The following is a 16,759-nucleotide window of genomic DNA, read 5'->3' on the forward strand; positions in this document are numbered from 1 at the left end:
CCATTAAACAGCTCTTAATGTAATACAAAGAGAAATTACTGCAGGAATCTTAAATGAGAAAGGAAGGAAACATATGAGCTTTATTTCCTTGTAAAACCAACAGTCCCCTTTAACTGTTTAAGCTACATGGTTAGGTTTTGCCTTTGATCTTTCAGGACTGGAGCAATAAATGACACTGTTGCTCCACTGAAGCACACCGTGTTGATCCTCTATATAGATGCTGTATATGTGTACCCTTTAGAAGAGTCATGCAGTCCTTCCTTCACTACCTCTCCAAAAATGGATCTCTATATTGGGATCTCATGACAAACAGAATAAAACCATTAAGGTACAGTAATGTCAAACACCATTTGCAAGTTACCAATCACAGTGTGCCAAAATATATTGATAAAAGGTAGTTTTGTTGGCAGAAAACACTTTTGCATCCAAGAATCACCAACTGGCAAAAAAACAAACAAAAAACCCGCCCAAAAACAGGGTTAGCAGGGTTCATCCCCCTAAATCCCCTGAATAAGAATTTAGGACAAGGGTCAAGTCAACACATGGACTGAACCTGAACCTGTGCCTCCAGCAGTGGAAAGATATTTAAAAAAAAACCATACAGACACAAACTTACCATGTTTAGTTCAGTGTTATCTTAGATTTAGCAGATATTCTTACTATACATCATGAATAGTCATCCTGCCTAATGAAGAGATCATACTTTGTTACTTTTCTTTTTAGTAAAGCCTGCATTCTACCATCTTTATATGTTACATCATACCTATCTGGTCATATGCCTTCATCATGAAATCTGAAAACCTATGTCAGTGCTGATGTACTATACTGCCCCCATGGAATAATACAGAATTGTGAAACTTAATTTCTGTTCCACGGAGAAGACAGAAACCCTCACAATACCGTGGTGTAGGGGATAGGGCACTGAGGAGGAGCCAGCAGGCTATGACTCCAGGATCACTTCTCTCACTATCTGTATTTATATATACTTTAAAACTCCTTAAAGTTAAGCAATGGCTCTGATCCCAGACCCTTGGGGGAGGCAAGTATAATTTCTTCCATTTTACAAATAATTTAGCTGAGAGCTTACAAGATCATTTCTACCAGAACTAGAAACAAAACTTGGGTCAAAGCCATGCTGCCCAACGGGCTTTCCTACTGAATGCAACAAACTAAGGTACTTGGCAATCCTGTCTAACTACTATCCCACGCTCTTCCCAGAAGCGTGACTAGAATCCAGGAATCCTGATACCTGACTATTTGCTATGGTGGTAGAATGTTATGTGTTACAGTACTTCCCCCTCTACTGGCTGGTCTACATGACGGCTAAAACTTTATACTTTAGCTCAAGTAGCAGGGGTCTTTAAGTCTTTGGTTCAAACCCTGCCAACGACCCAAGTGACGGTGTCCTTATTGTTGCATATGATAGAAATTCTATTTTTCCAGTTTTCTTTTTAAGACAACTAGATTTAAAAAGAGAACCACCCTTGAGCAGATTCCATGGTTAAAAGCCATTACAGTTTTTCAGCTGTGGCAGTATGGAACACAGGTGGACCACATTTCATTCACCTGTCTCACATTTCAGTTGTTTCTATCAAACACTGGCAGGTTTAAAAGCTGCCAAAGAGAGCTGTCATCAAACAAAATCACTTATATCAATATTTTCAGTACCTAAAGCTCTTTTATTTAAATTTAAAATTGCCTGGTTTTTCAGAGGTGCTGAATACTTGCATTTCCTCCGGCATGAAATAGGAGTTGCAGGTGCTCAGCATCTCTGAAAATCAGGCAACCATTATTTAGGTGCCTGACTTTTAGGCACCCATGTTCACCCTAGCTTCTCTGCCTCATTTGTACAATGCGGATGGCATTTACCTACTTATCTCAGAGGGATACTGCAAAGACAGGTGTATGTTTATCAAGTGCTTTGAAGAGGAAAAGTGCTCTGACAGTGATTTTATGGAAGCTGTGTTACGGATACACTTTCTCAGGACTGTTAGAAAATAGAAAACTGAAGAAAAAAGTTTTATCCGTAAGATCTTTTGAGTCAATGCTAACAATGTAAACCAAGAATTTAAATAAAATGGGATCCCTTTGGGAAGTCCGACATCTGAGATACGCTGGACTTTCGCAGCCTACAGTGCTGCAATGTGTTGTCAGAGAAAGAAATCCACACCAAGTTTTCTAATTGTCACTGATAAACAACAGATCAATAAGGAAATCCCATCAGATGATGGTGTGGTGAAACTTTAGGAAAAGGATGTATGCAGTGAATTTTAAAGGAAGATGGAGATACTATCACTTGCATTTTGAAACAAACCAGTTAGTGAGTTTCATTGACGCCCAGTGATAGTTTGAAACACATTAGGTCTTCTCACGGCTCAGTTTAGGGTGATCAGATGTCCCGATTTTATAGGGACAGTCCCGATATTTGGGGCTTTTTCTTATATAGGCTCCTATTACCCCCCACCCTCTGTCCCAATTTTTCACACTTGCTGTCTGGTCACCCTAGCTCAGTTTGTATATGTGCCCAGCTTGGTATATTTCCAATAGCCACATACTTATCTTCCATTACCAAGGCACATTCATAAGAACGGCCATATTGGGTCAGACAAAGGTCCATCTAGCCCAGTATCCTGTCTTCTGACAGTGGCCAATGCCAGGTGCCCAGAGGGAATGAACAGAATAGGCAATCATCAAGTGATCCATTCCCTGTCGCTCATTCTGGCAAACAGAAGCTAGGGACACCATCCCTGCCCATCCTGGCTAATAGCCATTGATGGACCCATCCTCCATGAATTTATCTCGTTCTTTTTTGAACCCTGTTATAGTCCTGGCCTTCACAACATCCTCTGGCAAAGAGTTCCACAGGTTGACTGCGTGCTGTGTGAAGAAATACTTCCTTTTGTTTGTTTTAAACCTGCTGCCTATTAATTTCATTTGATGACCCCTAGCTCTTGTGTTAAGAGAATGAGTAAATAGCACCTTATTTACTTTCTCTACACCAGCCATGATTGTATAGACCTCAATCATATCCCCACTTAGTCATCTCTTTTCCAAGCTGAAGAGTCCCAGTCTTATTAATCTCTCCTCAGACGGAAGCTGTTCCATACCCTTAATCATTTTTGTTGCTCTTTTCTGAACCCTTTCCAATTCCAATATACCTTTTTTGAGCTGGGACGACCACATCTGCACGCAGTATTCAAGATGTGAGCGTACCATGAATTGATCTGGAGGCAATATGATATTTTCTGTCTTATTATCTATCGCTTTCTTAATGATTCCCAACATTCTATTCGCTTTTTGGACTGCCGCTGCTGCATTCAAGTTTAGTTCACTCTTAGTTATTTGTACAATTTGACTTAAAAAACAACAACCACCACCCCATATTTAAAACCTGGACAGTGGAAATCTTGGAACCCATGGATAATTGTAAATATAATGCAACTGTTATTTAATGTTCTTCTTTCATACTATTGTGAACGAATTTTATTCCTTAGCTACAGAATAACAAAATATCCTATTATCTTCAGGAATATTGTGAAGCCCACTCAAAATTTACAAGCTCAGTATGAAGTCAGTTTAATAGCTTGCAATTACATTTGTACTGGGAAGCCAGCACTCCTTGCAAACAGAATGGGACAAATCCACATTTTCAGTATTTGTCTGACAACTGTGTAATTGGCCTTAGTAGTTGCTGGCCACTGAATAAGAATCTGAGTGGTAATGTGTGGGAACATGGGCAATGAGAGACAACTCTGGCACTGGGAAACAGCTGCGCAAGCAAAAGTGATGGGAACTGGAGAAGGCATCAGCATGGTTTGGGGCTGTATAGAGAGACTAGAGTTGTGCTAACAACTGATTTTCCAGCTTGGCCGAACCAGAAAAAAAAAACTGTTTCAGGTCAAACATTTCATTTGACCCAAAATATTTCATTTAAAGGATTTTCCTTTATATCAGTCTGAACAGAAAAAGATCAAAATGCTTGTTTTGAAATTATTGAAATAGAATGGTTCATTTTTTTCAGAACTGTTTTGGTATTTTCAGCCACAACAATTCGTTAATTTGACATTGATTTGCGAAACATTTTGGTCAACCTAAAATATGCATTTTCTGGCAAAAAAGTATTATCTGAGAATTTTGCCCAGCTCTAACAGAGGCACACCAGAGTGCACTTCATATCACATAGCCACTAGAACTATTAAATATTGCCCCTCCCTAGCTGTCAAATAAAAATACCATTTTGCCAGTATTTGTATCTGAATAAAAGATTCAAACACATCCCTAACTTTAATATAGTACATTTTAAAGAAAAAAATTCTATAGTTTTATAAATGTACATGTAACCAACTACCCAAAGCTACAGTAGTGGGAAACATGTATGTTACTCCTATAAATACAAATAAAGCAGGAATTTCTCTCCTGGAGCCTTTGTTTTATGAAGTTAAACTTCCGAAGTGAGAGAGAACCTCATGTACTCTATTAACATATACAGGCATGATGCACAAAAAAGATGTTATGACCTATTCTTAGAATTGAGGATAATATATGACAGAAGTATTTCTGCATGAGTATGTTGTAGCTTTACAGTATCAACAATCAGTGTGAAATAAATTATCCTACAAAGGAATGTTTGAAAGCTATTACAAATTAAAGAGCCACTTAACTACTTAACGGGGTGCCTCATATCCTGGAAAATGTCACTTATGTTACAATTTAAACTCCTCACAATATATGAATTTAGTATCTGTGTAAAAGATCATTAAACTTTGTTAGTTTCACAAAGTTCTATGTAGACCTCACCTTTCCAGATTTACTCATAAAATATACATACATATACATGCTACTGATGTCAATGGCAACAGGTATAGTACCCTATCTAGGGCTGGATTGTGAACCTTTTACTTTTTTGAATAGCAGCAATCTCCACAAGCTGTCCCATTTATGGGACCACTTAGGGAATAAAGTGCTTTCCAAAATGAGTAAAGGTATCAAAGTGGCTCTTCGACAGGGGGAAATCTATCTTGTGAAAAAGTCTGACCTGTTTTTTTTGTTTTTTTGGTTTTTTTTTACAATTGTTCACTACTGCTTGAACATTTAAAATTGCAAATAGTCTTCATTGCGTAGACAGAAATGTGTTTGCCATATCTGCATTACGTATACAGTTAATAGTGCTTGATTTGAAAAACCGTTTAAGCAACAAAAACTATTTCCACTTAAAAAACAACAAAAGTATGCCTGAACTGGTACTTGGTAAGAGGAGTAGGTTAATTAAATACTTACTTTAAAATGCCCCTCAAAGAGGAAAACATTAATTTGATTTCATCAGTACCTTTTTTTTTTAAAAGATAAATTTAGCATACAGCTAAATGCTATGAGTTTTGACTTAAGTAGCGCGATTCAAAATATATGATATCCCTTTGCTTTACTGTATGCCAAATAAGTCAAATCATTATTTTCAGCCACAATGTACATTCTGACCAAGCACATTTCACCCCGAAAATCAAGCATGCATCAAGGAAGGTTGCTGTTTAACAGTGTCAAAAAATCTTTCAGATGCACCTTCCAAAAAACACAGGATGAACAGTTACCTACGATATGGATTAGAGCTGCTCATCCAGAGGGCATGTCTACACTAGCAGCCAGATCAACGGGCAGCGATAGATCCATCCAGGGTTGATTTATCGTGTCTAGTATTGATAAATCGACCGCCGATTGCTCTAGCCTTGACTCCGGTACTCCACTTCAACGAGAAGCGCAAGGGGAATCGTCGACATACCGCAGTGAAGACACCACGGTAAGTAGATCTAAGTACTAACTAAGATCCATCTCCCCCCATAGTGTAGACCAGCCCAGAGTTTCTCTAACCCTTTGTCACCTGCCACATTTTCACATAAAAAGTTGTACTATTTCCTATATAAATAGATACTGTGTAATTGAAAGCAGAAACTAACCCAGTTCTCTCACTGTAACTACACTTGGACTCTAAATGGGAGTTTTAAAGAAATAATGTATAATCAGAAGCTACTGTACCTTTTTTAAAAATAGCTTATCTACTAACCTACATTCATCTGAGTTCTTATTACCCACCTTGTCTCAATGAGGTAAGCAGTGTAGGTTTCTTGCATGTTCATGGCATTTCTTCCAGTCCGTTTTTCTGCCTCTGAGACAGTGATCTCTATTTTCTTTGACAAACAATCTTCCATCATCTTAGAAGAAAAATTACAAGGGTCACACAAGTCATTTAAGAAAGAAATATGTATCAATTCCTTCCTCCTTTCCCCCATCCCTATTGTTTAAGTAGTAAGGCCTCAATCCTGCAGAGACTTTCCTCACATGCTTAACATGCTGTGAACAGTACTACTGATAACGAGTAAAGTTAAGCATATATGTAAGTCTTTGAAACACCAGAGCCTAAGCTTTAATGACTTTCTTCTTGCCTCACATGTAGAATTCCCACACTTACTCTTCAGTCAAGAGACAAGTAGCCACTTTATTAGCTTTTCCCAATGTAACGCTGAGAATTATTTTATTATTTATCTTGCAGCAGCACTTAGAAGCCCCAAGCACGAACCAGGACCTCACTGAGCTAGCGCTGTGTAAACACAGAACAAAAAGACAGTTCCTGTCCCACAGAGCTTACAATACAAAGACAAGAGACAACAGGTGGATACAGACAGATGGGGAAGCACAAGAAAAACAGCAAGAATATTGGTCAGTCTGACTGGCAGGCAGCAATCTGAGCACATCAGCTGTCTGACCACCGCCAAGTTGTTGTAGGCTTTAGGGTAAAGGAGCGTTTTAACGAAGGATTGGAAGAAGGTCAATAAGATAGCTTTGCACATGCTTACAGGGAACTCCTCCCAAGCATGAGGGGCAGGAGAGACAAAGCATAAAGGTGCTTATTTGAACATTTAACAAGTGGATGATGAAAACTGGCGCCAATGGTAGAGTGGAGGCAGGAGGCAACATCTCAATAGCATATGGTAGGCTGTGAAGGGCCTTGAAAATGAAAACCAATTTATGTTTGATGTGATGCAGAAAGAGGAGTCAGTGGAGGCATGCAAAGAGAGGGGTGATCTGGTCAAAGCAACGAGCTACGAAAGTGATTTTTTGCAGCAGCACTGTAAATGGATCTGTGTGGGGAGAGACTGCATTTGGTGCTCTGCAGCAACTAACCTCTCCTACTCTACTCCAAAATGTAATCCTGCAGCTATTATTTTTTCAAGTGAAAGGTTCATGCCATAAGCAACCTTAGAAATTACAGAAAACCTCAGCTCTCATGTAGAAAGAAATGCATGCACATCTATTGGAAGTTGCAAAGAGTGTCAACAGAAAACAGATTTACCATACATACAAATACAAATGCATTTTTCTTTAGCGGGGGTTCTGCTAAAAGATGGTTTTATCACTGAACTTTTGGAGGGGAAAAAAGTTTAATTTCTACAATATGAACAACCAGAGTTAGATAATACAGCAATAAAAACCAGTGGCAGCCGGCCTAAACTTTCACTCCCTTTGGAGCTAGCATTAGTGAAAGACTTTCAGGAAATTACCAGTATAGAAAAGCAGAATGTGGCATTTGTTGAATAGTACAAAATTCTACACAACAGTTTAAGACAAACTATAACAAAAAACAAAAGCCTTGTTCTACTGAAACTACATTCTCCCTGCGTAAACTCACCCTGAAATTAGTCAAGTTGAATTTGGGTGGGTCACTGACACCACCACTATCTCTTGGGTGATTTTTAAACAAGAGCTAGATATGCTAATATCAGTGTCCAGCCCAAATTCAACGTGACTGATTTCAGGGAGTTTATATGGAATCTGGTCAGGACCTTGGTTTGTCATTTCAGCCAGAGACAGACCTAGATGACAGACTCACAGCAGTGGTGGGTTTATTTATTTATTTATTTTTAGTTGCCATAAAGATATATTGTAAAGTGATACATATGAGCTGTCCTACACAGCATTACATGCTGGAAACAGCAGAATGTGGTTATGTAAATTATGGTCTAAGACCAACAAAAATATTCCAGGAAATGTAGAAAAAACAATCTAGCAAAGGATGTGCTAGGAATCTTATATTATACAAGCACGTTGCAGCACAAGTTTCCAAAAGTGCTCTGTATCATCACCCAAATGAGGAACAGGCTGTACGGCTGAAATAGAGGCCACAAACCCCGTGTACCTGTTCACAGATTATAAAGCCAGAAGGGACGACACAGTGATCATCTAGTCTACATAGGCCATCAGACTTTCCTGAATTAATTCCTGTTTGAACAAGATCATAAATTTTAGAAAAACATTCAATCTTGATTTTAAAAATGGTCAGTGATGGAAAATCCACCACAACCCCTTGTAAATTGTTCCAATGGTTAATTATCCTCACTGTTAAAATGTACACCTTATTTCCAGTCTGAATTTGCCTTGCTTCAGCTTCCAGCGATTGGATCTTGTTATACCTTTGTCTGCTAGACTGAAGAACCAATTATCAAATTTTTGTTCCTTATGCAGTGGATACTTGGGCCACTGGAGGTGCGTAAACATGGACCATCCCCAGTGTGTCCTTTTGGGTCAGTCACTGGAGACATTTTCTGCAACACATAAGGGTTGTGTAAGCACTTGCCCTGCCGCCTGCAGCAGCTTGGAGTTGCAGGGTACCCCCACGGGCAGCTGCTGAGTCACCAGGGGACCCCTCGTAGCAGCCAAGTTGCCAGGTGTGGCGGGAGACCCCAGAACTAGTGATGGGTGCTGGACCCTTCTCCCTCCTCATTTTGTCACAGATATTTTTAGTAAAAGTCATGGACAGGTTACAGGCTTCCCTGAATTTTTCTTTATTGCCTGTGACCTGTCCGTGACTTTTACTAAAAATATTTGTGACAAAATCTTTACTAATCATAATTAAAGCTATCTTCTATTCCCCCCACTTCCCACCACACCCAGCTCCTTTAATCAGATCACTTAGCCCTGGTCTACACTGGGGGGGGAAGGGAGGGAAATTGATCTAAATAACGTAGCTGAAGTCAACGTACTTACATCGACTTACCGTGGCATCGTCACTGAGGTGAGTCGACTGTTGACGCTCCCCCGTCAACTCTGCCTGCACCTCTCGCGGCGCTGGAGTACAGGAGTTGACAGGAGAGTGCTTGGGGATCGATTTATCGCGTCTAGACTAGACGCGATAAATCGATCCCCGCTGGGTCGATCGCTGCCCGCCAATCCGGCGGGTAGTGAAGACATACCCTTAGAATTATAGGGTCTATATTATTTGTGAGAGTGATACTTTAGAAGCTGATTATGTAAGTATCAGCCACCCCTGAAAGAGTGCTATTTAAGAGTAACTAAAGAATGAACAAACAGAATTCTCAATATTTAATAATCAGATAGTGACCCTTCCACGAGGCATCTGTCTCAGGAAGCTTTACATTTCCTACCATATCCCTGCTGTCCTGAGGCTTTGCTTCATCTATAATGAAGAAGTTACTTTAAGACTCTAGAGCAGAGTTTGCAAGTCTCCTCAAAGGACTTTTTCATTTAAATTTTTGAATGAAATTCTTTGTTAATAGTTTTCATAAAAACAAGGTTATTTAGAAAGAGCCAAAGAATTTTAAGATCCTAGTCTGACAATGCAATAAAGGTCTATATGTAGAGTGAACTAAACAATCTTTTGCCACTGCAGTACAGGCTTATGTCTACTACAATGGTTTATGTGACGTGCCCTGTAGGTTCAGCCAATTTTCAAGCCACTATTAAAGAATCACATGGGTGAGAGTATCAGGAACATCTGGGAACGCCTTAATTTTGCAAACATATAGCTAACACTTATTTTCCTGTACAACACTAGCTTTCATTCACATAATTTTTTTTGTTAAAATAGTTTCTCTAATATAGACAGGGCCAGCTGCGTGAAGTTTGTAGTATAAACTCACCTGAATACTGATAAATCACCAGCAGACTACACTATGTAAGCCATGAAAGTAGACTAGGTGTGTCTTTAAACTATCATTTTGAATTGGTTTCCTGACAGTCATCCTAATGAAACAGGCATGCCATTTACTAGGAGCCAACAAGATGCATCCCAATCTATTTTAAAAGTTGTTTTAGTATCTTTTTAAAAGATATGACTATCAGGTAAGATCATCAGTGATAAGTTCCAAGTTATCATTGCTCCAACTCCTTTACACAAATTTCTGTTTTATTTAAAAAACAAGGAAAATTATGAATACACATAGGTTTGGTGTCAAAATTCACAGTTAGTGGGAATAAACGTGTGAGCAGAGGAAATCAGAAACAAAAGTCTAATGTTATTTTAATATAATTTTGTTTGTCATAATACCTGTCTACTGTACCTTCCACCCAAGAGTCTAAAAGTGCTTCACGTGTAGTGAGTTTAGCCTCCACCCAAGGGTCTAAAAGTGCTTCACATGTGTAGTAAGTTTAGCCTCAAAAGGCCCCTGAGAAGTAGGTAAGTGTAATCCCTATTTTATAGATGGGAAAACAAGGCATGTAATAGAATCATAGAACTGGAAGGGACCTCGAGAGGTCGTGAAGTCCACTCCCTTGCACTCGTGGCAGAACTAATTATCTAGACCATTCCTGGCAGGTGTTTGTCTAACCTGCTCTTAAAAATCTCCAGTGATGGACATTCCACAACCTCTGTAGGCAACTTATTCCAATGCTTAACCACCCTGACAATTAGGAAGTTGCAATTTAAGCCCATTGCTTCTTGTCCTATCCTCAGCGGTTAACAAAAACAATTTTTCTTCCTCCTCCTCCTTGTAAAAATTTGTAATATATTTGAAAACTGTTATCGTGTCCCCTCTCAGTCTTCTCTTTTCCAGACTAAACAAACCCAATTTTTTCAGTCTTCCCTCATAGCTCATGTTTTCTAGACCTTTAATCATTTTTGTCACTTTTCTCTGGACTCTCTCCAAATTGTCCACATCCTTCTTGAAATGTGGAGCCCAGAACTGGACACAATACTCCAGTTGAGGCCTAATCAGTACAGAGTACGGTGGAAGAATTACTTCTCGTGTCTTGCTTACCACACTCCTGCTAATACATCCCAGAATGAGGTTCACTTTTTTTTTTTTTACAATAGCATAACACTATGGGTCAACTATGACCCCCAGATCCCTTTCTGCAGTACTCCTTCCTAGACAGTCATTTCCCATTTAGTATGTGTGCAACTGATTGTTCCATTCTAAATGGAGTACTTTGCATTTGTCCTTATTGAATTTCATCCTATTTACTTCAGATCATTTTTCCAGTTTGTCAGGCCATTTTGAATTTTAATCCTATCCTTCAAAGCACTTGCAGCCCCTCCCAGCTTGCTATCGTCCACAAACTTTATAAGTGTACTCTCGATGCCATTATATAAATCACTGATGAAGATATTGAACAGAATCAGACCCAGAATTGATCCCTGTGGGACCCCACTTGGTATGCCCTTCCAGCTTGACTGTGAACCACTGATAACTACTCTCTTGGAATGGTTTTCCAATCACTTATGCACCAATCTTATAGTAGCTCCATCTAGGTTGTATTTCCCTAGTATGTTTATGACGTTATGCGAGACAGTATCAAAAGCCTTACTAAAATTAAGATATACCACATCTACTGCTTCCCCTCATCCAAAAGTCTTGTTGCCCTATCAAAGAAATCTATCAGGGTGGTTTGTCACTATTTGTTTTTGACAAATCCATGCTGACTGTTATTTATCACCTTATAATCTTCTAGATGTTTGCAAACTGATTGCTTAATTATTTGCTCCATTATTTTTCTGGGTACAGAAATTAGGCTGACTGGTCTGTAATTCCCTGGGTTGTCCCTATTTCTTTTATAGATGGGCACTATATTTGTTACAGATATAATGTTACAGATGGGAAGTCAAGGCACAAAGATTTAGCTTCTATAGTAAATAAGGGGCAGCCACTCTATGCAGTATTTATGGCAAGCACAAAGCAGATGTGAGCACACAAAGGCAGGATCTTAGCACCACAGGAAGAAGCGTTAAGTAGGAGCAGTGGTTTAGCTGTGACATTGGCGGAAAGAGGGAGTCAGACAAAGGTCCTGGCATTACAGAGAGAGAGGGGGAAGATTCTGCGGAGGCCAAGACAAGGCACAAGCCAGCTAGCAGGTGGCAAAGGAAGAATTCACAAGAGGGCAGGTGACGGGGGGGGGGGGCACTTTCCACCTGTCGAGGCTGCTGCGCTCGCCCCTCACCCAGGACTCGGGCCACTGTCCGTGCCCCGCTCTGCCCAGGCCTCCCGCCAGCTGGGCCTGGGCTCCTCTCTCCTGCCCCTGGGAAGCGCCCGGCCCCGCTCCACGCTACCCTCTGCCCCGAGAGGCCGCTCTCAGACCGGCCGCCAGCGGCAGGAAAGAGCGGCGCTCCGCAGAGGCGCCTAGGCCGGAGCGGAGCCCGGCCGCCTCCTCTTCCTCAGCCGGGCCGCCCCCGCTTGCGGGTCGCCCGGCCCCCTCACCGTGCCCGCTGCTCCGCCGTCCGGCTCCTCCGCCGCGGGCCCGCTGCCCGGCTCAGCCTCACCTGCCTGGCAGCCGTCGCTAGCGCCGAGCGGCTCGGCCTCCGCGCTCTCCATGGGAATGGGGGCTCGGCTCCCCCTCCGCGCAGGCGCTCAGCCGCGGCGCCTCCCGGGGCTGAGGCCGGCTCGGCTGGGCCAACTCATCGCAAGGCCGGGGAGAACCGCCCCAGGCCTCCCCTCGGGTCCCGGAGCCCCCGGCTCCTCCTGGCTCTCCCCCGCCGGGATCCCCCGGCCAGTGACCCGGGGTGACGGGGTGCAGCCCCCAGTGTCCCCCCCCGGGATCCCCCGGCCAGTGACCCGGGGTGACGGGGTGCAGCCCCCAGTCACCCCCCCGGGATCCCCCGGCCAGTGACCCGGGGTGACGGGGTGCAGCCCCCAGTCCCCCCCCCCCCGGGATCCCCCGGCCAGTGACCCGGGGTGACGGGTTGCAGCCCCCAGTCCCCCCCCGGGATCCCCCGGCCAGTGACCCGGGGTGAAGCCCCCAGTCCCGTCCCCTCCCGCCGGGATCCCCTGGCCAGTGATCCGGGGTGACAGGATGCAGCCCACAGTCCGTCCCCCCGCCAGGATCCCCCGGCCAGTGACCTGGGGTGACGGGGTGCAGCCCCCAGTCCCGTCCCCCCCGCCCCGCCGGGATCCCCCGGCCAGTGACCCGGGGTGACGGGGTGCAGCCCCCAGTCCCGTCCCCCCCCCGCCGGGATCCCCCGGCCAGTGTCCCGGGGTGATGGGGTGCAGCCCCCAGTCCCCACCCCCCAGCGGCATCCCCTGGCCAGTGACCCGGGGTGAAGCCCCCAGTCCCGTCCCCTCCCGCCGGGATCCCCCGGCCAATGACCCGGGGTGACGGGGTGCAGCCCCCAGTCCCGTCTGCCCCCGCCGGGATCCCCCGGCCTGTGACCCAGGGTGACGGGGTGCAGCCCCCAGTCCCCGCCCCCCCCCGCCAGGATCCCCCGGCCAGTGACCCGGAGTGATGGGGTGCAGCCCCCAGTCCCGTCCCCCCCCCCCCGCCAGGATCCCCCGGCCAGTGACCCGGGGTGACGGGGTGCAGCCCCCAGTCCCCACCCCCCAGCAGCATCCCCTGGCCAGTGACCCGGGGTGCAGCCCCCAGTCCCGTCCCCTCCCGCCGGGATCCCCCGGCCAGTGACCCGGGGTGACGGGGTGAAGCCCCCAGTCCCCACGTCAGAAGGGCCCAACTACACCCTGGACATGGGAGCAATGAACAGCGCTATCAATAGCTGTCAATAAACGTGCTCCAACTGCAACAAACTAATAATGGGGTTGGTGATAAAATCACAAACTCATAATGCATAGGCTAGATATTTATTAATCATGCAAATTGGAGAATAATTACTAAGGATTCTGATCGCTGGTCAGGGATAAATTAATGATATGTTAACGGCCAGCACAAAAGGCTATCAATTATCTTTCATGATTGAAATGTTGCCATTGTTACATCCCCGCTGTGACTCCAGCCAGCTGTCCTACTGGAACAGAGGAGCAGGTCAATTCCAATAGCAATTGTGGATCTATAATTACATTACTAAGCACTGTATTGTACTGTTAGTCATTTTTGCATTATCCTTCTCTTCATTAGGTCATTGTTTTATTATTGGTAAATAACAAAATAGCTGCTAATGTTAGTTAAGAGCTGTGGGATATTGGCAACATATTCAGTGGACTATCATTCTGACCACCTCACCCTCACTTTTGAATCCCTCTACTCAGTGCTTTTCCTGAAGGGGAACAAGCAAGCTTCTGATCCTGACCTTTATAAATGTTCACAATTTAGCTACTCTTGTAGCTTCCCTCCAAACTGTCTCCATTGCCTGTTTGCCCATTTTTCCCATAAGCACCTTCATGCTTTCTTCTGTTTTACCCCTTATACATGATATACCCTTCCTGAAATAGTCTATAAACCCTGTTCTACAAAGCCCTGCTCAAAACTCACATCTACCATGATGCCTACAGGAAAGTACTAACTGATAACAGCTAGGTACATGGCCAGTAGAGGCTTCTGATATTTATCTCACTCAGTTGGCCTTTAAACTAATGTTCTTGTTACTACTTACTTTGTCCTCCTTCCCCATTCCTTCTGATTGTTGCACTTGGTCTTAATTAGATTATAAACACTATCTTTTCCTACATGTACGTATAATATTTGGCAGAATGGGGTCCTGATCTCAGTTAGGGCCTCTGGGCACTATTATAATACAAATAATAATAAATAATTAAGCTGAATATCTTTCACTGTCACTTGAGAAGTAAAACTGTGTTTCATTGTTCTTTCAGTGGGTACAACTTCAGCATTAACCACAGCTGAACTCGCACATATTCTTCATCAATAATTTATCTTTTTCGTCCAGCTGCATTTCAGATAAACCCCCAAACCTTCTTCACAGAACTGTGGATGAATATCCTGCATCTGGGTTCTATTCTGTTGTCTTCAATGTTTGTTCGAATTTCTTCTTAGATGACTTGAATTGTTATCTCACCCCTTCTTTCTAGCAGGATGGAGTTTCCCAAGCTTTTTCACTGAAGGGTTTCTTGGAGTGAAAGCCTTTTACAAATATGTGAGCTGCTGATATGTCCTTTGAATATGATTGATTTAAGATTTGTTTTATAACCCCAACGTCCAGTTTAGATGTAAATGCATGATTGCACACTGTAGCACAAAATCTGTTTTCCATTACGGTGTGGTTGTCAGTATGTTTACTCAAGATATACATTAAGATACATATCCTGTATCCATTACATTTGCATTTAAAGGATGTGCATACTCAAAATTTTTCTGATCTATATCAGTAATATAATTGCAATTCTTTAGTGAAACCTATATACAATATCAAACTTTGTTTTTATTATGAAAACAGTGCTATCAGTAAAAAAGTAATAATACACATATCACCTCTTCCAATTATTTCAAAAGCGCTTTAATAATGAATTCTCTTAATACCCTTGTGAGAGAGGTAAACATTATTATATCTGTTTTACAGACAAACTGAGGCACAGAAAGAGATCAAGTGACTTGCTTGATCACATTAACTGAGATGGCAATAGAATTTCAAAGTCATGGGTCTTAGTTCTGAGCTCTTACCAATAGACAACACGGCTTCTCTGTGAATACGTGTAACACAGAGGAAAACATAGGGCCAGATTTTGCCATCATTATTCATGTTGAATAGTACTCTTTAATTATAAAAGAAAAAATATCACTTGCAGCCTGTACTCAGTTAAAAATACTGTGGGTTTTGCTACCTAATTTTGATGCTGAAGTATATGAACTGCACTTGGTGGCCTAGTCTTCCATTAATGCATGAGGGTTGTATAGACATTCATCTCAAAGACAGTTACCTAGGCATTATTCGACTACCTTTCTCAGGCAAAAGTCCCACTAAAGGCAATGGGAGGTTTGCCTGATTAAAGACTGCAGTGCCAGGGCTGGGATTTGTAAATAAGAATTTACCACTATTAGGTAATTGTTTTCATGCTGTCACAGTTACAGGATCAATGGCATTTGGGACTCCTTTAGTCCTTCGTGAGTGCCCCCCTTAGGTGACAGGCCTGGCTTTCTGCATCTCCTTCTGGGCAGAACCCCACAGTTCAACCACACCGGGATAGGGTTTCAGGGCATCAATCATGTTAAAATGACAGGCCCAACTCAGTTTGGCAACTGTGATCCTTTTTACTTTAGGGACCTGTGACCAGGGAGGTGGTTAAAGTGACGAAAAAAACCCATCTTTTTAAAAACAAAGTAGTTATTTATTCATTCACCCAAAAGGTACAAAGCACACATAGCAAATGCTAAAAACAATCAAGGTCAACATGTATATTTCCATTTACGTAACCCTTAATCTTTCCTTATAAGCTTTCATACATTTCAGATAGCCCTGTACCTCCATGCCTGGGTTGTAAGAAGCAGACTGCTTGTTGCATTATTTTATTATCATTATTTATTATTTGTATTATCATAGTGCCTAGCAGTCCCACCCCCATTGTGCTATGTGCCGTACCAACAGAGAACAAAAAGACAGTCCCTGCCCCAAACCTTACAATTTAAGTATAAGATAAGAGACAAAAGATAGGGGAGTACAAGGAAACAATGAGACAATATTTGTCAGCATGACCATCGCTGGTGTCAGCACACCAACAGCCTAACCATTGTCACATTTTTTGTAAGCCTCAGAGCATAGTAGTGTATTAAGGAGGGTTTTTGAAGGAGGAGAATGAGT

At 42.6% G+C, this 16,759-nt stretch overlaps 1 protein-coding gene across 3 annotated transcripts in view; it reads right to left on the reverse strand.

Annotated features, from left to right (window-relative positions):
• SNX4 (sorting nexin 4) overlaps window positions 1-16,759 on the reverse strand; it is an 85,105-nt gene that overhangs the window by 44,561 nt on the left and 23,785 nt on the right. The window contains exons 1-2 of one of the 3 annotated variants that reach the window (XM_048870428.2): window positions 12,480-12,638; window positions 6,085-6,203 (exon numbers count right to left, since the gene is read on the reverse strand). In XM_048870428.2, coding sequence (XP_048726385.1) covers window positions 6,085-6,203; window positions 12,480-12,593 — 233 coding nt within the window. In that variant the 5' untranslated portion in view covers window positions 12,594-12,638. Of the gene's footprint in view, window positions 1-6,084; window positions 6,204-12,479; window positions 12,639-16,759 lie in introns of those variants that run through there. The other 2 variants (XM_048870429.2, XM_048870427.2) reach the window with 2 other exon arrangements.

The sequence above is a fragment of the Caretta caretta genome, chromosome 11 (assembly GCF_965140235.1).
Source record: "Caretta caretta isolate rCarCar2 chromosome 11, rCarCar1.hap1, whole genome shotgun sequence".
In the NCBI taxonomy this organism is placed as follows: domain Eukaryota; kingdom Metazoa; phylum Chordata; order Testudines; family Cheloniidae; genus Caretta; species Caretta caretta.